Here is a 24,643-nt window from a genome sequence, read left to right as displayed (position 1 = left end):
TTGAAAAGGCTGTACTTACTAAACTACATCATCTAGGAGTTATATGCTTTGTTGGTTAGTGCAATGCATCGCTGTCTAAAGAATTTTGTAACTTTTAATATTCGTTTCCGCTGGTTTGTTATACGCGTTCGGTTCAAATTTACACATATGTTAGCTATGCATGCAAATTTGATAGTCGGTAAATAGGACATGGAATATATTAAATGGAAATATATCGGAAAGCCACCGTTTTAGTCAATGTTTGCTATTATATGTGAATAACCAGTACACTGGCTATCTTTGGTGAAATAAGGGCATTGTGACGGCCAATGACAAAAAGTTGCATTTTTGTTTAAGTCCATATGTTTTTCCTCAAAGTGAAATAAATTCAACTTAACTTAGCCTGAAGATAATTTTTATACTGTTTTGTCTACAAGTGGCACTAATTTTACAACTAATATGTCACACATTTTATCAAGAACGAATTGTTGTGGTTTTGTTTTTAATTCACTTTCCTGCTTTTGAAAACCCTTAAAAAGAAAGTATGTTTGATTCCATCATGAAACGATCAAATAAGCCCTGGCTCACTGTAAAACCAAACATGATTAGGACATTAAACCCAGCGAGGCATGCCCTGGATTCATTTCCAACACTGTTTTCCTTTATGTCTTGAAAAAATGCACACAGAAAAAATATTTCATGTTTTAAAATTTGTGCATTGTTTCTTTAAGAGACATATTCAAATTTGAACCAGATAAGGTAATTTTTAGTTAGAAGCAAATTACAATAAGTTTTAGTCTGCAGACTTGTGCCAGTATGGCATGTGCAAAACACAATTGATTGCATAAAATATAAAATGGCATAGAAACAATACGCAAATTTTCCTAGAGCATACACAACAGTGGACAAAAACGTTTGGTTCTGTCTTTTTCACCAACTTTTTTAATTAATAATTTTAAGCATGTGTTAAAAACCATAAACATGCAAATTGTTTTATGGTGCCACACTTTTATGGCCTTTTGAAAATAGGTAAGAACAAATAACAAGCAGTGCATTAATAAATAACATAGCAATTGGCATTAGGTAACATGCAAAGTATGTGTCCTGAAGAAACTTCCAAATGAGGCGATAATCCAGCAACATAAAGGAAACAAAAAAGCTTGCATAGCAGAAAATTTTCACAAACAACCAATGAAGTCTACAAACCAAAAAGTAGACAAATGTAAGTTACTCAACCAACTGAAAAAAATTCTATAGTATATTTTCTTCTCCATTAGAAAGCTGCAAAACAATAAACAGCACAAGCCTTATATACTTTACAATACTTACCCGCAAAGAACACTTCTGGTTTTTTCATGTCTTATGTATTTACGCTGAAGATAAAAGCATGATTCTTCAAGTGCAGCGAAAAAGGGAAGTGGCAACAGACACATAAAATAGCCAGGTTTTATTCCATGCCAAAGTGCACTGAAGCAAAGTGTTAAAAATACCCTGTGCAAAAAAACAAATTTGGAGTTAAGTTTTTCATTTGAGTAAAACACATCATTTTCACAGAATGTACTTTGGGCAAAAAAAAAAACACAAGCAAATACATATCTGAAACACAAAGGTGGCTTTTCTATATGCTACAAATTACCTCAAAAAGTTTAGATAAAAATCAAATATTCAGCCTTGGGACTAAAAATACTGACCAAACCTAAAACACTTGAGATAGGTGCTTTCAACTGGACCTTGTGTTGTTGCTGCAGGTATTTATTTATGACCCTCCAAAACAACCCTACAATATGTAGGCTAAACAAAACACCTAATATTTTGCAGACACCATAGCTGGTGTTTTCCAGATATATACAATAATAAGTTCAATTATTTTGTTTCAGATTGATGATATTGAAAGTTGGACATTACTTTCATATGAAAAAACACCATATCTGACCAAACTGCTTTGGTCAACCAAAACTTAGGTACAGACTCACATTAGACAAAAATAAACAAGAGGTATACCTTGCTCCTCTCATGGATTTGGGAAGTACATTGCTACGGTAAATAAATTGAGAAAGCCACCACTGTACACAACAATTCCAATGGTGCAAAGTTTTCCAGAACGAAATTTCCACAATGCCAGTCAATGGTTGAATGTTTTCCACAGTTTTGAAATTGTGTTCAAAGGTTAGTTTTTCTTGATTTTCACCAAACTTTAAACTTTAAAAACACAAAATACCCCATTGCTGAAAAATATGTTATATATATTCACTAAAATTATGCATAAAAATATGTCAACATTGTTTGCTAATACATGCTCTGTATTTTTAAACAGCCCTTTACTTTAAAAAAGGATAACCTATACCACTAACTTTTGAGGATGTTGAGTTGGCCCTTTGCCTGGTTGAGGATTAGTTGTGTTTGGGTACATTCCCAATCCAACTAGGATACATATTCCTTCCCCCAATAACCAAGCAACAATATATCTCATTTGATATATAAATCCTACAGGATATACATGAAGTAATCTAAACAAATGTTATGGTTTACTTTAAACACAGGTTGATCAGGAAGATGCAAACCTCGTAATTTTTTATATTTACTGACCTTGCAACAAGAGTATCTGTCAGTAAATTTTCACTTGTAAAATATTTCATATCAAACAGAAAAAGTCCAATAAGGAAAACAACAGTGGCTCCCAAAATACTTCTAATGTGTTTCCACAAAGTTTGTGAAATGGGGCGATACGGTGACATGATCATGTCATAAAATGTGCGATATTTGTAGATAGGTCCTAAAAAAAACATTTGAACCACAAAGTAAGTGTGCTGTAAATTTAATTGAACAAAATCATATTTGCACCATTTTTTTCCCTATTAAAATTATTTTTTATTGTTTTACCTAGAAAGATGGCTTTCTAATATATATACTTACATTTTATATATTCTATATCCTATTTTACAAATTTACTATTCATTTGATCTACACATAGGATTGTTTTTGCAAACAAAAACGAATGGGTCCCCAAATGCAGGTTTGTGCGGATTTCCGAAAAACAAATGTTGCTGTTATTTTTAGATTCTTCAGGACAAATTAATAGAAAGCATTACCTAATAATAAAAAAAAATTGTCGGTATTCATTTTGCATCATTATTGTCGTATAATTACAAATACAGTAAAAAAGACTGAAAAAAATACGTTCAATTCAATCTCTTGCTTTGACCTAGATATTGTGGTCCACAGTCAGGTTTGAAACACAAATTTTCCTACAAAGCCTTAACCAGTTATATTACAGACATTAAAAAATTAAAAACCAATTTGCTACAAAGGTATACAAAACAAATTGTTTTTCACTTAACTTTGTTTCGCAAAACGAGTACCATTTCTTAGTGTTCAACAATACCGTTTTGCCTAATTTATACATGACATAAGTATTAACTAGAAGGGTGGCTTAGCACATATTGACCTTGCATATACACTATAACCTATTTTAAAACATTGATATATTTCCTATGCTTATTTGAAATTGGGTCCCATACCATCTACTGTCTTTTATAACCTTAGTTGTTTCTGCAAGCAGAAACTCATGGGTCCCCATACATGCAAAGTTGTAGATAATGCATTTCAAGAGATAACCATGTGAACGTTTAGTGTTGTAAGGTAAAACGCAGTGATCAGCACTGGGCTTAAATAATAAATAATAATACTATGTAGAGCTATATAAATTTAGATTCACCCCAGATATTGTTTGAAGTATGTCCTATTTAACGTTCCTTTTCAAATAACGAAGGAGTAAGTAGTGGCATATTGGGGTAAAAAAATAAATAAATAGCAAATTCGACAAGCTATCCGGTTTTCATTCAATTCGAACATTGTGAAAAGGGTCACCTATTTTAGGAATTAGTTGGTTAAGTTGTGGTGCTACAGGGCAAAACATAACATTTGAGGACTAAGTATGTTCAATACACTTTGCAAAATTTCATATAATTAGGACGTTTTTTAAAAAGTTTCAGCCACATCCATCAAACATTTGATAAAAAAATGAGTCGGACAAACTTTGGGAAGAAAAATATCCATTTTAGGGGGCTAGCGGGGTAAATACTGGGGTTATCAACAAAAACAAAGTGGGATGCACATCTACATAACTATATCTACCATCTGTGTAAATTTCATCCAAATCCATCAAACATTTGATGGAAAAACGAGTCGGACAAACTTTGGGAAGAAAAATACCCATTTTAGGGGGCGAGCGGGGTAAATACTGGGGTTATCAACAAAAACAAAGTGGGATGCACATCTACATAACTATATCTACCATCTGTGTAAATTTCAGCCAAATCCATCAACCATTTGATGGAAAAACGAGTCGGACAAACTTTGGGAAGAAAAACAAAGAAAAAAAACAAAAACAATTTGAGTAAAATCATAATTATTGAATTGATACTCGTAATTGAAACTTAAAGCTCGAATCACCCAGTCCGTTGCTTGGTGGGTGAAGACTAAAAATCCTTATAGCAATAGATGTAAGTTCCGAAAATTCACTTAGTCGTTCACCCATTGGTTTTAAAGATATATATATTTCGCTATAGATTTTTCGGAACTTACATTTATTGAATTGATTTGTCAAAAATATAGACTTTACACAATGACAAAAAATCATTCTTAACTGTGTTTGTAATGTCTACAAGTTGACCTTTAGTGAACCGTGGTCATGCGGTGGCCAAGCTTACAACGAGGATTTAATGACCATCTATCTTTTAAAAAAGTCAAGTTTTTTTTTTCATCTTTATGTTGATCAACAATGTTTTGCCTGACACATACTAAACCGAAGCATGTTTATCGAGTTTAAATCATGTCATAGGTGTGAAACCTTCACCAAAACTGAAAATGTTTGTGATAACCTAATAAAACGACATAGCACTGCTGCGCAAAACAGCTGATTTCTAATTACCGAAAAAACTGTCCCATCAAAACTTCTGTCCGAACATCAAGCTGAGCCCTCCCGCCTTAATTGTAAACCTGTGAGTTACTCCCTTGGTCTGACTCTGACTGACAGTGCACCACATATTATAAACTTTAAAAGTAACCATTTGGCCGATTAAGGCAAAATTTTAAATACTAAATGAGTAACCTACTGCAAACAACTGTTTAAAATTTCAGGGCTTGAAATTCTGGCCTAAAACTAAAACCAATTATTTCAGGGTTTAAGGGATGAAAAATGGGTGAATCCAAAAAAAGTTTGAAAATTCTTTACAATGCGGGTGAACCACTGGGTTACTCGGGATCAAACTGGCTCAATAGCTAACATCTTTGGAAATTTGAATAAATTTAAAGCACTCTTTCTTGACCAAACGTGTTCAACAAACCAACATTAGACAGAAATGAATATTTTGGCGTTTAAGGGGTGAATCCTATTCAAAATTACAAAATTCTTTAGAAAACTTTACATTGCAGCAAACAACAAAGCATGAAACTCCTAGCTCATGGACTTCAGTCAGTACAGCTCTTGTAAAAAAATTACGTTTTGGGGGCCTGTGGGTGAACCGCTGGGTCATTCAAGGGAAAACTTTAAAAGGATCAAATTTGGATCAATAGCTAACAACTGTGTAAATTTAAAGCACTTTTTCTTGCCCAAACGCGTTTAACAAACCAGCATTAGAGAGAAAAATAAAGAAAAAACGGACAAAAACAATATTATGGTCCCTTTAGGGATGGGGACCCATAAAAATGTTAACAAACCTGTAAACAGCCCAACAAAACAAGTCATGTAACAAAATATGTCTAACTGGGTTGGTTCTTTTTCCAGTTGTAGAACACCAAAGGTATAGCTCTTTGGTTGATTGTTTTTTTCATCTCTGTCACGATAATCGAAAACCTCATAGGCTACCAAAATCATCTTGAATTTAAACCAACAGATTAAGTGAGCTTGTAAAACACATAAGTTTTTGCTTAATCAGAAATATTCATGTAGTTGTACAGAGCATGACAATTAATATAAAAAAAACTATTTTTTTGTGCCAAAGTAGCCCATTATTGCAATGATTTCTGCAATACCTTTATTGTTGCAACAAGCATGAGACTATTTGCCAAATTTTGTTCATCTCTGTAAAATCCCAAATACTTGGATGAAGAAAAGAAAACACGGTATCCCAAACAAAATCCAAAAATCAGTTTTGGATTTTTTCTGCAACAATAAAGCATGAATTAATCATACAATTAACTTTACCAAGCCTTTACATGGCCAAGACACCTCTTGCATTCTGGATTTAGGCAAGAATTTGGATTTAAAAATAACAAGATTATGAAACATGAAAGAGTGAATAACAATAAAGTGGCTCTATTGTGCTGATTCTCAACTGTGAGAGAGTTCCAGAAATTCAGCAAACACTTTCTATACGTTTTGAGCTTGGTGACAAAGTCCTTATTGGCATGTGTTGGAATGCCAGAATTTTGTTTTAATCTAATTTGTATCCAAAAGCAATAACTGATCTCAAAATGTTAATTTTTGTAAATTTTTTAACTATAAACTTCAGTCCAAATTTTAGCTTGTAGTTTAGCACAAAACAATTGTTTGTTGTGCTGTAAGATTAAACAGAAAACCACTGTTAGATAAAATGACAAAATATGCAGCATAAATTTTGGTAAATTGTTATGGCAACAACCAGTGTTTTTTTTACCGAAATTTGACAAATTTCTCCAGCGGTTTCCCAAAATTTGGACTTATGGCTATTTTTTGCAAATATGGCTATTTTTGGTATTTAAATGAACACTTGCGGTCTCTTAAAACTACTTAGCGGTCACCCAAACCAAACCTTAAAAAAAACCTGGTAACAACCAAAGTCCTGATTAGCAGTGACTCTGTGTTAAATGTTAAATTGTACATTTAGAAAAAATAAGTAAATTTATAAAGTCATTTACTTACATCATAGAGCTAGTTACCATCCATGTTGCACCAAAGACCATAATTACAAAATGCAATGAGTCAAAGCCACAAAATGCAGTGATTTGGAAAATACCCACCAACGAATACACATATTTTGAGTAGCTTTTTATTTTAAACAAACGAAAAAGGGTACCAATTGAAGCAGAAGATATAATGCACAATGCAAAAGAAATTTCTATTGTTGACAAAGCCATTTTAGCCTGTAAATTTCAAAATATAAAAAAGCTTAAGACAAGTTTTAATGCAGTCTTGCAACAGAGCTTCATAAACATGGTGGCAACTCATAAACAAATAGCTTTAGTTGTCAGCAAAGAGGAAGCCTCTAATGGGAAAGAATGAATTATTATTCACCCTTTTTGAGTCCAAGGTAAACAAAAATTGTTTTTCACACTTACATATTTATATAAATACAAACAAGAACAGTTCACAAGCAACATACTAACAAACCCAGGATTCATACTTCTTATCTGATTAACAACAAAATAAACAACCAACAAACATTTTTTAATCTGTTTTGAACATTTTTATAGATGTACATGGACTTTTTTGGTTCGGGGATGGACATACATGATGGTTAAGGGCTAAGTTTTACTATACCAGTATGAGCAAAGTTTTTGTACTATTATGAGAAGAAACAATTCATACCCTGCAGAATATCTGGTGTCTTTTGGTATTTCTATTTATTTGTCTATTATGGCAATTAAACACTTGAAAAACAAAGTTAACCTTTTTATATGTCGTTTGGTTTTTGTTGGTAGGCTGGTAGCAATAAATTTTACCTTCATAATAAAATAATTTCATAACCAATGTTTACCAAAAAACGTCAACGCCTTTGTAAATCTCAATTAAAAATATTCATTGCCATTAAAAAATACAGAAAATCTAGTCTGGCCATAATTTGCAATGTTGGAGGAAACAGCAATTTCCTCACATGGCGTTGTGTGACTCAGCGATTTGTTGACGTTGCTATGGGAGACTACTGCTCCGGTTCAAAGTATACATAAAACACAAGTAGTCCAACCCAAAGTCTATATAAAACACTTTTATGTTTTTTTATTTTATGTGTTTTATGTATACTTTGGTCCAACCCATTGTCACGCGATAGAGCCGCATGGACGCCATTTTGTGTCCAAATTAATACAGCAGGTATGGGAAAAACACATAAATTGTCTGATTTTTACAAACTGGTGGGCTTTAACCACTGATCTCTATAAACCCTGGATTGCGCTACTCCGTTGAACGGTTGGGTGGTTTTTGAAGCAAATTGAAGCGTAATGCAACAGGGGTTGTGACTTTTTCGTGACACTTGTCACAGTTTGTGACAGGCGTCAATGACAGGGCTGGGGTGTCACCAAATCAGTGACAGGGCGTCATTAAATCAGTGACAGGGCATTACTAAATCAGTGACAGGGCGATTTTGCTATAGTTAAGTGTGCAAAACGAGCCATGTGTTTGTAATTTTCGTCGTATGTTCCGAATTTAGTGCGAAAGGCAGAAAAAAATCGTCCGTAGTAGTATGATGTTACTTTAAGTTTAGTTTATTCGCGCTCTTCTACGGAAGGTAGAGTGAAACACCTTGATTTAAGGGCTACCACTCTAGATATTTTATAGCTAGATCTAGAAAGTTTGGGTTAAGCCTAGATGTAAAATTTAGGATCTAGATGATGGCTATAAATTCTAGATAGTTTTTGTAACGTTTGTAAAGATCATGGGAACAGTACAAGCTCACAAATGTTCCACCCAGACCACATTATAACTGTAACAGAAAAATAGAGTGATGAAAAGGAAGAAGTAAGCTTCTTTAGCATCAAATATAGATCAATTTATATTAAAAACCTTCATATGCGTTGTTGTTTGGCTAATATATTACATTAAATTGGATTATTTTATGTTTAGTTAGATATATTTTTGGATGTTTTGTTTTTCAATCTAAATGATTCTAGATATATATTTAAAACTGGATTATTTCATTCAAACCAAAGTGGCAGCCCTGCTTGATTTCAATTAGTCAGCCACTACTGCAAACCATACTAAGAAGCAACAGGACTAAATCCATGGATAATTATAAAAAATACTTTCCAAACATAAGCAATTACATCTTAAAATTGTAAAATGTCGTGCAATATTTCGTGCTTATGACTTTAATAAGGCATTTGTTAAATCTTGAAAAATTGCAAGCAGCAAAGGTAAGTGTGTTTTTTACAATTTTTGAACTTTCATTGTCTGCCAGGCAGTCTGACGAGCTCTAACAGGGCGAAAAAGTTCAATCACTTATTTTTAGTCACTTTGTTTATTATTTAAATATGTCTAAGCTCTGTGGTGTGTCACATTGTGATATCTGATTGCCATATTTAATTAACAGTATGAATGTTACTTGCAAAAAAAGAGGAGCTCATCTGAGTTTCCAAACAATACAATACTTTTTACACATGTAGATTGGACCAACACATTTAGCTGTTTGAAACCAGTAGATTCATGAAATTCCTAGCTGCCAGACACTGTTACAACTTAGTATTTTTTTTTAACCAGCTGATTTGGCCATATTTACATGAAAATTGTTCATGTTTTTTGGTTTATTTCTTGGGAGAAAGCCATCAACATTTAAAGATTGGAAACCTATTAACAGTAAACAATATTAAGAAAGTATTAGGCAACTACCAGCACAAAAAGAAAGCGATTCAATACTGGTTCTAACAGACTTGGAGGAGTAAAACATTTGTTTTGTTTGGTGTTTTAACTAATTTCTTAGTTATCCTTTTTTTGGGATTCATCTTTGCTTATACACTTTATCCACCTTGCTTTTTATTTCATTTTTGTAACTGACTCCACACAATGTTTAAACTGATCTTATTTAGATCTGATTGATTCAACAACAAGCAACAGAAGTATCTGTAAAATAGTAAAAAAATGACACAGTATTACCATTGTATATTTTTGTTACAAAACATTGGTCAGAAAACAACCAGCCACTCTTGTGATTGTTTTCATTAATTAAAAGTATTTGCTAATCGGTTGTTTGAAGGGTTACAAGAAAAACATAAGAATAATCCTTAAAGGTTGCTGAACTTGTTAAACACAACCTTAAAAAATCGTACCCTAATAGTATTGTTTTCTAGTTCGAGAAGAGCACTGCTTCATTACAGGAATAAAATTTGTCAAAAAAGTTAGATGAATCCGGTAAGACCATTAAATATTTTTCATTTTTAAGCTTTAAAAGCAATTCTAGTGATGCTGCTAATCATTCATAATATCATTTTATTTTAGACAGTCTTCTTTAGCTATGTAGCCAATGTGATTAGAAAATAGGTAAGTTTTTGTTTTGTTTTAGACAGCATGACCCACTTCATACATAATTAATTTTGATATAGTGCACAAAATGTTAAAACAATGGTAAAAGCATAATTTTTTTTTATCACGTGTACATAAAAACTGTGTGCTTATCTACATGTAAAACTTTTGTGAGCAGATTGGATGTGACAGTTGCAGATCATGTCATCACATCAAATGTGTGGGAATCAACACCTCTAAGCTTGGAATAATTCAGTCTTGGCAATGTCCTGTTTGCTTAAAATTTGTGATATTATGCGTCCCCTAAAGGAGGCACATTTTGATTTTACTCAATTTGTGTTTTTTCCCTGAAGTTTTTTCGCAGCAGATTGTGGATATGGTCATGTAGATAGCCATTTGTCTTGACAGCTCCAGTATTTAACCCACAGGCCACTAAAGTTTAAAAACATTTCTCATAATCCGACGCACCACAAACAACGAGTTTCTGTGATGTTATAGGGATATAAAGGCAACCAAAAATGTGTTGCAAGTGTTCTTGCATTCATTTGGGCTGGTTCGTTTGGCAGTTTTAACAGCCTTAAACAATAACCAATTGGGGTTTAATTTTAAAGGACTGTTGATTGGCTGATTGTGGTTTGATATTTTATTATTATGCACATAGTAACCCGTTACTAACCTGCTTCCCCCAAAGATGGGTGTTTTTTTTACATTTTGACGTGTCAATTGTTGTGTTTTACCCAATGCTCTCACTATTTCCCTTTTCTTTTCTTATTTACTTATAATGCATTGTCACATGAGTATTAATCGATACACTGACAGCTAGAGAATATGGTGCGCTTGCTTAGATTTTTAAGTTCTTTATCACATCTAGTCTTTATGTTAGGCATTCATAAATTTGTTGTTTTTTGTTTAATAATAAAAGTTGTCTGAAATATTTTTTCATGCTTTATGATTACTGAAGAAGTTTTTGTAACAACAATATTGCCCTAACATTTTTAATAAGTTCCTGAATATCATTGTAGTCCTGGGACCGTTGGCGCATTTTCTCTATCTATCTTAATCCTCTGCCAGTCCTATGCAGTTCGTTCTGGGTCTCCCCCGTGTCTTCTCATGACCTTTAACAGTCCTGTGCATGATTCCATATCACATGGCCGAACCGTTGCAACTTTCGTCTCCATGTCACTTCTTCATTGAGACTGCTTCCAGTTGTTCACCTTCCATTGTAATGTCTATGTCGCTCTCTTTATCATTTTGCCTTGACCTTACCATGATCTTGCTTTTTTCACTTCTTATCTCCATTCCATACCTTCTCATTGTATTGTCCAATGTCAGTAAGTTTCTTACCACTCTGTAATGAATTTGTCCTGCCACTGACACTGTTTCCTCAAAATCTTCCATTGGTTCCATCATTATGTGCTCTAATAATATATTGAACAAGATAAGCGACAGCATACACTCTTGACATACTGCAACCAAAGTGCACTTCTGTGGGTTGTCACACATTTCTGGCCGTATTATACAGTGCTTTGATCAGAAAGATCAGGTGGAGCCTGATACCATGTTTCACCTTCATACTCTACAGAGCTTTTCTCCAAACTCTGCTGGTGGTGATGAAGTTCTTGATGTTGGTCCAAATTTTTCACCCAGTATTCAAACTGTTAGGTTGTGCTGGGTCGTCCACAGAAACTGGTATGAAGAAAACCTAGTATTCAAACTGTTAGGTCTTATATGAAGAAGCTTGTTCTTCATATAAGAAGTTTCTATCATATGTATTCATGATCTCTTGTGTTTTCCAGGGTGCTTTCTGGTTCTATAGCTATTCCCAAAGTTTCCTCTGTGGTCGCATTCATGCTTTTAGAGAACGCAGATGTTAGTTCTGGCAACAATGCTTAAAATCTGCCTTTAATCTTTATTTCAAACCTCTCACTGCAACCTGGCTCTTTCAGACGACAAAGCAAAAAGACTGTTTTTTCGAAAATTATAAATCAGTGACAAGGCGTCATTTAATCATTGACAGGACGCCAGTGAATCAGTGACAGGGTGTCAAAATCCATGACAGGGCGTCAGTGAATCTGTGACAGGGTGTCAATAAATCTGTGACAGGGTGTCAGTAAATCTGTGACAGGGCGTCATTCAATCAGTGACAGGGTGTCAATAAATCTGTGACAGGGTGTCAGTAAATCTGTGACAGGGTGTCAGTGTGTACCTGACACCCTGTCATTGACAGGCGATAGGTGGCAGCCTGTCACTAAATTGTCACAACCCCGTCTCGCGTAATGGCGGCTGAAAAGGAAGCCCCAAAAATGCATTGCGGGCAATGGGGAGAGAGTGGAAAAATGTCGATAAATTTTGTTTTAGGCATTTTTGTGGCAAGTTTTTCAGATATGATCAGCAGTTTAATAGGGCGCATGTATTCCAGTGTGTAATAACCTATAAATATGCGTAGATTGACTGTGAGGTGTAAGTATGTGTACTGGGAATTAAAACGTTTTTAAGTTAGTGTTGAAATAAACATTTACTGAGTTGTAATAAATGTTTTTTTGGTTCAATATGAGTAGTTTACATGCGTTCCTCTATATTTAAGACATAAATCCAACATGAATGGCTCTTTCCTTCACACATGATGATGTGATACTTCATTTAACATCATCTTGTGCTGATCCAAACTGCTGTTTTTGATTGTCACCAAAGTCTTGGAATTAAAATGTGACTTTAAAGTTTTTTGCAGTAGGTTTAACATTTTTACTTGTATGCTACAAACTGTAAACTTAGTATGCTTAATTTTTTAGCTTATTTAATGTAACCTTTTCAGTTTTCAACCAACATGTGTAGAATAAATTTTTGGTAAAATGTTTTGAATTCTCAAACTTAACTAAACTCCAAAAAGAGATACATGTACATAAATGCATTTAAGACCTCACACCCAAATGAGATGCCTATTTATGTACTATTTTAGTCAGAATCATGACATATTGTTTTATTTCCATTTCATTTCCATTCAATATGCAATTTCCTGCAAAAAAACATGCCTGCACACCACTCCAACACTTAAATTCTTTCTTGCAAAACAAGAATGAAGGCAACGATTACAAATGCACTATATAGCCAAGTTCATACAGATATCCTGCATTTATTGTCAGATGCATCACCAGTGTTTTTTTAAGGTGTTTTGGGGGACCGAAACGGTCCCCCAAATTTCTCCAGCGGTTTCCCAAAATTTGCCAGTAGCCTAATAAATAATTCGTTTAAGCAAATATGGCTATTTTTTGGTATTTACATGAAACACTTGCGGTCTCTTAAAACTACTTAGCGGTCACCCAAACCAAACCTTAAAAAAAAACCTAGGTGCATCACTATTATTGGTGATCCCATTATAACAGATAGTGCATTCACCAGATAAAAAACCCCTCAAAGTTGTTAATTAAGTTTAAAATGTGCAGCATATCATGTTACAGGTTATGTTTCAGAGATGATTACAAGACATACTTAGTCCTAGTAAAAGAGTATACACACAAAAAATATTTAATGTAATTCCAATTCCTTCATAGTGTATTTGTTGTAGAAAAAAGGCTGTATTGTAATCTTGCAGTGTCGTGAAGCTTGAGGGTGTGGGAAGAGACTAAAACATTTCCAGTGGACTTTACCTAAGGCAATTAATGTTGCTTATTGGAGAAACATAAACCCGATTGTGTCTGAAATGTTTAGAAACAACTTCATGAGAATTTTTAAATCTTATAATAACACCAATTTTATGTTAGATAATAAACAACCAAATCAAATGCACTCAATCAAGAAAAAAAGTCAAATACTGTTAAAAATATTTTGAGCAAAATAGTTGAAATATTGTATTATTATTTTGTGTTTTTAATTAAAACGTTCCAACCACTTGTTCCTCAAAATTTCCTGGATTTTGATGACAGTCAAAAACAGCAGTTTGGATAAGCAAGGTAATGTCACACAAAGTATCACATCACCTTGTGTGAAAAAATAGCCGTCTTGTTGGATTTAAGTCCTAAATACTTAAAAAAACACGGAAATTGCTTATATTGCACAAGAAACATTGATTACTGTAAAGATTAGATTTTAACACTCAGTAAAGATTTATTTCAACACTAACTTAAAAACGTTTTAATTTCCAGTAGACATACATACACCTCACAGTCAATCTACGCATATTTATTGGTTATTACACACTGGAAGACATTGTGTGTAATAATTACACACAAAGGCGTCCTATTAAACTACTGATCATATCTGAAAAAATCGCTATAAAAATGCCTAAAACAAAATTTATCGACATTTTTCCACTCTCTCCCCATTGCCCGCAATGCATTTTTGGGGCTTCCTTTTGCAGCCGCCATTACGCTTCAATTTGCTTCAACCGTGACGGCCAGTAGCGCAATCCAGGGTTTATAGAGATCAGTGGCTTTTTAACGCGAATTTGATCGGCCGAATAATCGAATAAAATGTTTGGGTTCTAACATTTAAGCGTGATCATGCTGGCTGAACGCAAATATTTAAAGTTGACATGAAAATTAAGCGGCCAAATTTACATGAAAAACAGCAATTTAGCTTGTAATATTGCGTTGAAATGTTATAGAACCCGAAATTTTCATTCAATTTGGCGGATCAAATTCGCGTCTCCAGTTTGTAAAAATGAGACAATTTATGTGTTATTTTTCTTTCCTTGCTGTCTCATTTTGGACACAAAATGGCTCCATACGCTTTATTGCGTAACAACAGGTTGGACAACTTGTGTATTATATAGACTTTGCTCCGGTTTGATCAAAGCCACTATTTTTTCATTACCGCTGAGCCGTGAGGTAGCCTAAATCTCAAAAGTTATAATGTCTTAAGAGTAGTCGGGTTCGCGAGCTTAAAACTGCATAGACGTCACCCGCTGCACTTTCAGCAGAGGCAGAGCCAAGGTCAATGCAAAACGTTGGCTTTGCTCTCAGGAGGTTACTAAAACATCCGACAGGTGGCTCAAACTTCAAAGCACTGTGACTCGGCAACGGTGCACAATGTTAAAAAAAAACTGATCGGGATTCGTCCCCGGGAGTGTTTTGGCTTCGAACACCGTGAAAAAAATAATAGTGATAAAAATGTTGTCAATACGAATACCCCCAGCATTCTAAGTCAGACACTCGTAGTGTGCACGGCTAAAACTTTTAGCCTAAAAGGAGAAGGCGGGTACGAGGTATGCCAAGCTACTGGAAAAAGCGCGGGGAGTGCGCTGAGAAGGTCAAACTGTTTAAGTTTTAAAGCGTATAGAATGCTTAAACGAAACAAAAGATAGAAATTATTGGAGATAAATTTTTCTATCAAAAAAGTTCTGGGAATCGCGGAAATGAAAGGGACTAGTAATTAATGTGACCAGCACAACTAGACAGAACGTCTTAAAACTACAAAGCAAGCTCGCAGAAGTAGAGTACATAAAAGTATTCGACTTTACGAAAGTTGTATTATCAACGTTTAAATTGGATGACCCACCGAAAGGACTACTATCAGGGATGAGAATAGCATCTATGTATAATTTAGACAGAAAACCCGCTCCCACAAGCTATATCAGAATTCATGGCTACGAGTTTTACCAAACTTATCCTGGACAACAATTTTCGTGTAAATATTGTGGTGAGACTTGGCACAAGCAAGCAAATTGCCCTAAACGAAAAAAACGGTTATCCAGAACTACAAAACAAAACCAATGCACAGAAAAGAAAACATGGAAGTGAAACTAGGTCAAACCTTATTATCAGGGCCAGTTCACCTGCGTCACTCGAACCCGCGTGGACCCAGCTCCTGATGAAAACTTCCCAAGCGATGGATTACAGGCGGAGAAAGATAAAGAAACACAAGACAAGTTAAATCTCAATCTACCACAGGGCATCTTTCGGGATACCCGAGGTTTGAAGACAACAACCCGAGCCTACAGATTACCAATCTTAAAAAGAGAGGTACTAGAACAAAGTACTGAAATCTTGCCTAACAGCAAGTCGCAAAGTTTATGCGAAACCCTGATCCCGCTCATATGCACTGAATGTCACATCGAGAGTTTCTTGGCGCCAGATTCAATTCATTTCTTTTGCTACAAATGCAAGAATGATTTCGATACCGTAAAGGCGTATTGGGACGAAGTTACCTCTGTTTTGGTTCCCATCAGAGAAAAAAAATGACTGCCCAAAGCGCCAAGCGATCATGCGATGGATGCCGTGCTGCCAACAGTTCCAGCCGGAGTTTACGACGGAGAAAAATCAATTCGAATGCGTACAATGCGAAAGGTTCGATTGCATATGTGTGTAAGACTTTCAATCCCGTCCCATATCTTACAATGAGCAAAGAGAGCTCAATTATCAATTATCTGTGCAAATAAAAATTTATTTACTGTAGTTGCGGTCAATCGGCTGAACGCATCGAACCGAGCAAATCATATATATCAGGGGTGGGCAACCTGCGGCCCTTCTTTAAAGGTTGTGCGGCCCGCAGAGACGCTTGGATTTCAAAAGTACTGGCAAACGAATCCAATTATTACATATTTTGGAGCTGATTAATGCGCCTGATGCTAGTTTTCTGCGGCCTGGCAAAATGTGGCTAGAATCAAATACGAATTATACTTGTAATTTAGCATATTTGGTAAGCAACAAAGGAAAATCACTTTGTGTTATACACAGGTGCGGCCCACGATCCAACTTTGACATTTGTAATTGGCCCCAGTACAGTAACAAAGGTTGCCCACCCCTGATATAGATTCTCATGCGGGTTCGGGTATGAATGGGACATGGACCTAGGGGTGGAACGGATATGAGAGCTGGAATGTTTGTGTAGTTAATTTGTGTGATTTTTTTTCTGGTGTTTGTCACTATCGCTTCTTTTAACGTTGCTGGAATCCGTGACCCACCTAAACGACAATCAATCATGAAGTTCATTAGAGATAAAAAATATCATATCCCCTTAATACAGGAAACTTATTGTTCTCATAACGATGATAAACTTTGGCAGATGAAATAGAGTGGAGAAATCGTGTGGTCAAATGGTACAAATCGTAACAAAGATGTGGCCATATTAATATCGAAAAATCTATCTAATGACTGAACAGAGAGCTGATCCGAACGTGAGGTATTTGATTACATCGGTCAAAATCGGCAATAGAAAAAAATTAACTATAGCAAATATTTACGGACCGAACAACGACAATCCAGAGATTTTTAATAGATTTGTGATGACATATGAGTACACTTGAGTTATATGATGCCGTTCGACGTCTGCAGGCGGCGCGAGAAAGTACTCGAGGATTCAAACAAATCCAATAGGGGCGACACGCATTGACTTTTTTTAACTTCAAAATCGTTTTCAACCAATATTACGGACGCTAATAATTATCACAGGTTTTATGTCTGATCACAAATAACCAACCCGGCTAATCACGTCAATCCCTAGGTGGGATGTCCTTAAGGCTGTACTTCGCGGCTTTTCGTTTTCAGTGCGAGACTTAAAAACTGCTCGCCAGAATGAACTGGAGCGAAATATAAAAGCACTCGAGGAAAAAATAAGTCGAACCAATGGTTCTCTTCTTGATCCAAATGCTACAGTAAAATTAAGACAATTATAAAGTAGTTTGTATCAACGCGTAAGTTAGAAAACAAAACAAACGAGGCGATAATCAGAAGTAGGACTCTTCGGGCAGAAAAAGGTGAAAAAACACAAAATATATTCTTAATTTAGAAAAAAACGCCACGTTATAAAAATCGATCAACGGCCTTAAAAACGGTGACCAGGTCGGACCAAAAATCAGTATTAGTAGAGCTATCCCGTTTTTTTTGAAGACCTATACCAGGACTACTCAATTAGTTTTGTCAAAGGTCCAGATAGAAAAGGTAAAATTTCCAAAGGTCCGGATGCTACTGTCAGATATACATATGCAACGTGTCTTAGCCTATTTTGGTTGTAGGTAATGTGGAGAATCGCGGTCAAAAACGAAATCTTGCACTGGGCACTAAACGTGATTTTACTCCTTGCGAGAGTATATTGGTACAGATGTCACACAGAATGCATTTTATCTGGTTTTGCAGGATTGCATCGTAAGGTAATGATTTAAAATCCAGCTTATTAAATCACAGACACAACTGTGCGCAATCAATCGCTGCTTTGTTTTAATCTACCATTTTTTCGTCACAGTTTGACAAACTAAACCCCTAAGGGGTGCGAGAACTGTTCCTAGGGGGTGCGGGTATGCTAAATCATTAAAGCTGGTTAGGTATATTCTATATCAGCGGTTCCCAAACTGGGGTCCGCGGTCCTTTAGGGGTCCGTGAGGCAATTTTGGGGGGACCGCGAAGCGGTTTAAGTAATTCTATAATCTTATTTGGCGTCCGTTTGTGTCACTAAATAAGTTTAAATCAAAGTAGAATTGAGAATCAACTGTCTCCATTGCTTAACAATAGCCTTTATGAATCAAAAATGCTATCAAAAATGTAATTGTTCGCGCACAATTGTAGTGCATTTGTCTTGTCTGTGATGTCACAAGCTGTGTTTGGATGATTTTTATGCGAAATTTTGCATAACTAGCTAAAATCCTGAAATCAACTTTCGTTTTTATGAAATACATATTTAGGCTCAAGGACCGCGAGCCCTCAAAATAATGGCAAAGGGACCGTTTTGAAAAAAATATGAAAAAGTTTGGGAACCGCTGTTCTATATAAATACAATTACAGAAAGGGGTGCGAAAATTGATTGGAGATTTGAAAGGGGTGCAGCAAGGAAAAAGGTCAAGAACCACTGATCTAAACTCACATAAGATGTTGGCAGGACTTTGGGCTCCTTGCAGCCTGCTGATCAATCGCTATGCGGACTCTATCGTTATACGCTATATATCCCCAGTTTAAAAAACGGCCTCTGCATAGCAATGTTTAAGTAATTAACAGACAAATAATAGTCTATATGTTGCCGTAATTAAAATATCGTCGAGGTCCAGATCCAACACCTCTAAGGTCCAGATATGAACCGCGGTCCGCCATTTGCCACATACAACAGGCGATAAAAATAGCTTCCGGTACGACGTAGAATATACGCTGCTCTCGCGCAGTATGCGCCAAGTAGGCGGTGGCGGGGTGGTACCGTCACATTGGGTTTGTAAAGTACGGTGGCGGCCACCGTGGATATTTTGGTTAGTTTGCAGCGGTATCGTACGAAATATCGTCAAATCTGAGGAAAATTAGAAACAAATTTGCTTTAAAAACAAGCGTGCTGCCAAAGAAGTAACAATACGTACCTTAAAACAAAAACCTGTTTTGATTAGTACTCCCAATTGTTTAGTAGTACATGTTTGGTCATTATTGTGTACAATGCTAATGTTTTGTCATAAATGGTTACCTCGGGTGATACAAAGCAACAACCACTTGACGAAACATTTTTTGAACGTTGCTAAACCAACTATAAACGTTACAGCAACGTGTTGCAAAATAAATATTATTTTAAATATTTCGTTTTGACGAACGTTGCATTCTATTGAAAGTTTGTTGGGCTTTGAACTTGTCCTGCACGTATTGGTGACGTCCCATTTAATGTGACGTCATATTTTTCGTCGCAACCTTGCATTTTCGTAAAACTCGGCGCCTATGCGCCAAGGTCATCCTGGCCAATCATTATGCACTTGACCGACCACATCAGTGGGAATTCCTCTCACACACTAGTATATATGCCGCAATTTTTGCAAACAAAGACAATTTTGTGTCAACGTTTGGATGCGAAGGAGCTAAAGAGATAGCCAGCCTGCGTCAGTTTACTCTAGGCTAAAAAAATGACAAAGTGTTTGAGTTTAACTAGAAGCGCGTGGACCGATTTTAACTGAAATCTGGGCGCAGGTCAGCGGCCCTTGATTGCCGCCCAAACCAAAATTGGCGCCCTGACCTCGAGCTCTAGCGCCGCCATAAGGCATACTGGCCGATAGAAAAATTAATTAGCCGGCAAAAATAGGTCGGACTTATTAGAGGTGAGACTTACCGTTTTTGTGAATCGTTATCTATTCTATACCTTTAAACACTAACTTTTAGTTTTTGATTCTTTTGTACTTTTGTGTTAATTGCGAATTACTGTTTCTCTTTAATTACGGTTTATTTGAATAAGAAATATTTCTGTCGCTGATAACCAAATAAACCAACAGTGTATTCAACAGATTTATACAAGTGGTGTTTTCTTAAGTTTATCATCAAGGAATCTTGAGGTAGCAGGTTGAACTACAAACTTTAGTGAGGCTCATAATCAGTGGTGGGTTTCAAATTTTTTGTCAGCCGGTTCTATCACAAAAGTCATATTTTTCAGCCGGTTCTGTTACAGTAAATCCATTGACAGTAACCAGTAATGCTAACCGGTTCGCTGATCTCATAAAATTTCGTCAGACGGTTTTATAGAACCGGTGCGAACCGGCTGAATCCCACCACTGCTCATAACGCAAACCTATCACGTTGTTAGTTTGTGGGAGTAGCTGTACCTTGAAAAACACCTCGAACGAGTTACAGAAGTGCTGGTTGCTGGATTTCAAATGTAATTAAAAGTTATTACTAAGAACTTTTCATGTATGATGACAAGCACAAACTGTATTATGTGGGGATAGATTCTCAAAATTTGGTATCCAGTAAATTCAATCCAGTAAACAGCAGAAATAATTTCCTTTCCAATGTTCGATATCAGGTGATAGACCCCAAGGTGGGGCTGACCAGATGCTGTTGTGTTTGTTTCCCAACTGCGGATGATCTGTTCCAACTTGGACCCAGTCATTGTAAGAATCTCTTAAATAAACAACAATTACAGGTACAGGATACAAAATGACTATTACATAACAGGTTGCGACCAAACATTAAATGGGAGGGTGTTTACCTTATTGGTATCCACGTGTCACCAGTATAAAACTCAATTGCAGTATTGTTTCCATACGGAAAAATTTCGGCGGCAGAACACATCTGTCGATATCTTTCCTCGCAGAAATCGTATGCATATTGCCAGGTGACCTCAGCCAGGAAGTGATTTTGTACTTCTGCGCATGAAAACAAAGTTGACCAAATACGAAAATAAATAAAAGCGCGAACCCGAAGAAACCTACATGTTAGTTTTCAAGGTTTTAAGTTTGTTTTATTCACAGGCCTATTACTAAACTTGTCCAAAAACAGACCACAAAAAAAGCTTTTATACTTACCTCTTCAACGCTGTATTTAAAGTTTTCGGCGAAAACGGAATGTTTCAGCCTTTTAACTTAATTTATTAGTTTTAGGTAAATTTGTGTAACAAAATAAAATAAGACAACTAACGCTTTTCTCCTGTACATTGTACTTGCAGTAGCTCCGCACAATCCTGGTAACTTTGCCATTTTTCGTGGTTACACTGAACAAGAAATGGTTCCTCCTTTGAGCAGTTTCGAACTTTTAAATATATCTAAGATGAAAGTTAAGTGGAAAAAGGTTACGCTGTGGATCATTGTTTGTAAACTAATTTGTATTTTATGTCGTTACGGTTTCAATAATTGAACTGTCATCTGCATTATCTGGGTGATCCATATACATTCCCAACTGTTTGCAAACTTTGTTTAAAACTTCATGTAAGTCTTCGTCCGATATTAAATCCTTTGAAAATATGTTAAGGCGTTTTTTAAACCAAACCATAGACTTAAGTTAAGTCATCTAACCTTGCAGACGCCAGTCCATTGCGGTGAAAATGGAACACTGTCGTCGTACACCAAAACATGTCCATAATTTCCGTTCGTCAGTTTTAGAGGTGCTACATAAACAAATTGCTTTTATGCCACTTTTTTAGAGTTGTATATTATCTTTCAGCATTCAATTTCATACTTGTACAAGAAGGAGCTTGACAAGTTACATTTTGGTGTTCGGAACCAGGACAAACGGATGGATTAAGAGTATTAGGAATACAAGATCTTTTCCGTCTTTTGAACCCTTCACCACATATTGCCTGTGTTGAGCAAGTTGACCACTCACCCCACCCTGACCAATCTGTGAAACATGGCTGTTTTGTAATGTGAGCTAGATAATTACTTTTAAGATATCTATGTTGATGTTTACGTGGACATTTGAGATTTAATTCACAAATAACTTTCTCAGTGTCCGATCCCTGGCACATCCACGGCTGAGCTGGGGGACCGCATGATCTTGTGCGAGTTTGAACAGCATTGCCACAAGTTGCACTGCACGGACTCCAATAAGACCATTCAGACCATGGCAAGAGAAAATCTTAAAAAATGACAATCAAACAAACAATAATTCCAATTCTGGTCCGATAATTCCAAAATTTCTATCACTTAAAAGTGAAACAGAAAAATTTTTTCGTAGTTGCTTAAACAGTCATGTTCCTGTATGTGTTTTACACAATTATTACGTCAAACATGCTTAATTGCCTCCCAGTTTTTCGTGCTGTAAGCTGCGATGGTGGTGCACGTGTAATCGTGGTTATGGTGCTTGTGAAGGACAGACGTGTTTTACCGGTCGGATTTTCTATGCTGGTCTTTACTAAAAATTGCAGCAACTGAAAACTACAGGTCTACACCGGTCTGCAAAGGCGTGTGGACAAGTCTTTAATCGGTGTAGTATGTTTCTACCATAGAGGAAACAAAATGTTAGACAAAAACTGACAACAACAAAATAACCGTATACAATCGTACATTACATTAGTCTTGACTTTTGTTGCGCCGAACGCATGGATTGGCCTGTTTTTTTCCAGCACGAAGACCATCAACAAGCAAACCAAGACCTTTTCCAATGCGTGGCGCATGTTTTATAAATTGTGTTTGCCAATCGATATATTTTATCCTAATGCTTTTGTTTTCATGTAAATAAAAAAATAGCTTTTTTCCCTAAATCGGTACAAAAGACTTAAAAGTCCATAAATTTACTACACGTAGGCGAAATTGACATTTTTTATAAACACACAAAAGTCACTAATTATTTCCTTATGGTCGCCTACCCACCATTCTGTCTTACCGGTAATTTCAAACTTAGTCTTTAGGCAAGTAGTATCACCATGTGGCATCGATAAGGTGCAAATCTCGTCAGGATTGCATTTTGGATCGCAAGAAATTGTTAAAATCTAAAAAAATTATCGTTGACAAAACTCAAGTATTTCTGACAACACACTTTTAATTCAGCACCTCCGGCAAATTGTTTTCAAAACATTCGCGATTGCAGTATGCTGAACTTTTTCTTTGCACAAATCCTTGTTCTTGCAACAGCCACTGATTGTCAAAAAACACCCAGGTTGATTCGGCCTCAAGAAATGCAGATCTATCTTCCAAATTTAATTCACATTTTCCAACGTCCGAGAGATAGTTAAACGATTTGCATCTGAGTAAAAAAAATGCAAATTAAAAATATTGTAATACAAATTCAGAATTGCGAATACGGTTTAATCCGCTGCTAACAATTTTAAACCCATTTTTAGTCAAGGTAAAGCAGTAAAGAAACAATACCAAAATCACCAAGTTAAACAATTGAAATGATAAACTCAATTCGAATTATGTATCATCCTAAATACGCGGTATAAATGCTATCTTGTAACAGTCAAATCCGCGACCTACCTGCTGTCCTTTACACAAAACAGAGAACATTGATGAAAACTGAAACAATTTAAAGATCGGAATGAATTTCCGACAAAGTAATATCCCTCATCGCCTCTGTCTGAATTTGCACTTTCACGCCACTTCCTTGACACATCGAAGTTAGTTTGCTGATTACAACCGCAAAACACTATTTGCAATAAGTTACAAAGAATTATCCAAACCCTCGGATTGAACAGAGACTTCATTTTGGCTTTGACGAGTAGTCCAAACCGCGCTCGATACCTCAAAATAAGATTAAATATTAATGGGAAAACTATTGTAATTGCGCCAAGCTTCTTCACACTTGGTTAGGTCAGTATAATGATAGTTATACCTTTACATAACCATAAGGATTAAAATGAAACACAAAGCAACGTACGTCTGCGAAAAAGCAATAAAACTTAAAATTCCTTTCACGGCAATCGCGCAATCATTATCCATTGTATAAAAAAGTATGCTCAAGCAAAAACTTTTCTGTAGCTGTATTTTGAAATGTGCATTGGCACTGACTTTCTGCAAAAGCCTACAGAAGTCAAAACGGATTTTACCTATTCTGCTCGTCACTTTACTTCATCGCTTTACACACAACGAATGTTGCCCCATGGTTTATTTATAACCGTATTTGTTGATAACGGTTTACTAACAATTGCCAGTTGTAATATTTGAGTCTCAAAATATAAAGTCGTTTCCGAGCAGCATATTTAATTCTTTGAAACAAAGGAGTGTTTCCTAAAAATTTCCCCCCAGAAAATTGAAACTATCTTACTTTGAGAACCACTGCGTTAGACGAAATAGCATTGACCTTTTGTGTGAAAATTGTCACCACAAATTGAAACAAATCCAATCATGACCCATAT

General features: G+C 35.7%; 2 protein-coding genes and 1 long non-coding RNA gene across 7 annotated transcripts; 1 reads left to right on the top strand and 2 right to left on the bottom strand.

Annotated features, from left to right (window-relative positions):
• Nucleotides 1-674: 674 nt before the first annotated feature.
• On the bottom strand, nucleotides 675-7,962 carry LOC145215145 (membrane-bound acylglycerophosphatidylinositol O-acyltransferase mboat7-like). The gene is made up of 8 exons (XM_080083803.1): nucleotides 6,881-7,962; nucleotides 6,013-6,142; nucleotides 5,698-5,854; nucleotides 2,566-2,752; nucleotides 2,331-2,486; nucleotides 1,981-2,178; nucleotides 1,309-1,470; nucleotides 675-1,177 (listed from the first exon to the last, which is right to left on the bottom strand). Exons 1-8 carry the CDS (start codon nucleotides 7,093-7,095, stop codon nucleotides 973-975), a joined length of 1,410 nt encoding a protein of 469 aa, XP_079939929.1. The 5' UTR covers nucleotides 7,096-7,962; the 3' UTR covers nucleotides 675-972.
• A 482-nt stretch (nucleotides 7,963-8,444) lies between these two features.
• LOC145208898 (uncharacterized) lies at nucleotides 8,445-11,126 on the top strand. 2 transcript variants are annotated; one of them, XR_013854958.1, is made up of 4 exons: nucleotides 8,445-9,087; nucleotides 10,018-10,078; nucleotides 10,166-10,207; nucleotides 10,368-11,126. It is a non-coding gene; the product is annotated as an uncharacterized LOC145208898 (long non-coding RNA). The 2 variants fall into 2 exon arrangements; XR_013854957.1 differs by lacking the exon at nucleotides 8,445-9,087 and having other exon boundaries at nucleotides 9,094-10,078.
• Nucleotides 11,127-20,283: 9,157 nt separating this feature from the next.
• On the bottom strand, nucleotides 20,284-24,025 carry LOC145204323 (uncharacterized). Of its 4 annotated transcripts, XM_080076831.1 has the most exons (10): nucleotides 23,766-24,025; nucleotides 23,340-23,532; nucleotides 23,173-23,278; nucleotides 22,258-22,425; nucleotides 22,027-22,188; nucleotides 21,864-21,955; nucleotides 21,691-21,801; nucleotides 21,490-21,613; nucleotides 21,062-21,218; nucleotides 20,284-20,973 (listed from the first exon to the last, which is right to left on the bottom strand). In XM_080076831.1, exons 1-10 carry the CDS (start codon nucleotides 23,990-23,992, stop codon nucleotides 20,826-20,828), a joined length of 1,488 nt encoding a protein of 495 aa, XP_079932957.1. In that variant the 5' UTR covers nucleotides 23,993-24,025; the 3' UTR covers nucleotides 20,284-20,825. The 4 variants fall into 4 exon arrangements, with proteins under 4 accessions (XP_079932957.1, XP_079932948.1, XP_079932975.1 ...); XM_080076822.1 differs by having other exon boundaries at nucleotides 22,027-22,425; XM_080076849.1 differs by lacking the exon at nucleotides 22,258-22,425.
• Between the last annotated feature and the right edge of the window lie 618 nt (nucleotides 24,026-24,643).

This window comes from Phallusia mammillata, chromosome 1 (genome assembly GCF_965637545.1).
Source record: "Phallusia mammillata chromosome 1, kaPhaMamm4.hap1.1, whole genome shotgun sequence".
Classification (NCBI taxonomy): domain Eukaryota; kingdom Metazoa; phylum Chordata; class Ascidiacea; order Phlebobranchia; family Ascidiidae; genus Phallusia; species Phallusia mammillata.
The sequence above is the reverse complement of the archived record's forward strand: the minus strand, read 5'-3'. Positions and strand labels throughout refer to the sequence as shown.

Coding starts and splice junctions, on each gene's coding strand:
- LOC145204323 (XM_080076822.1), bottom strand. CDS start 23,992: ATGAAGTCTCTGTTCAATCCGAGGGTTTGGATAATTCTTTGTAACTTA. Junction 23,533..23,765: donor TTTTGTGTAAAGGACAGCAG/GTAGGTCGCGGA, acceptor TTTTTTACTCAG/ATGCAAATCGTTTAACTATC. Junction 23,279..23,339: donor TTGAAAACAATTTGCCGGAG/GTGCTGAATTAA, acceptor TAATTTTTTTAG/ATTTTAACAATTTCTTGCGA.
- LOC145215145 (XM_080083803.1), bottom strand. CDS start 7,095: ATGGCTTTGTCAACAATAGAAATTTCTTTTGCATTGTGCATTATATCT. Junction 2,487..2,565: donor ACAGATACTCTTGTTGCAAG/GTCAGTAAATAT, acceptor ACATTTGTTTAG/ATTACTTCATGTATATCCTG. Junction 1,471..1,980: donor AAATCCATGAGAGGAGCAAG/GTATACCTCTTG, acceptor TTTTTTGCACAG/GGTATTTTTAACACTTTGCT.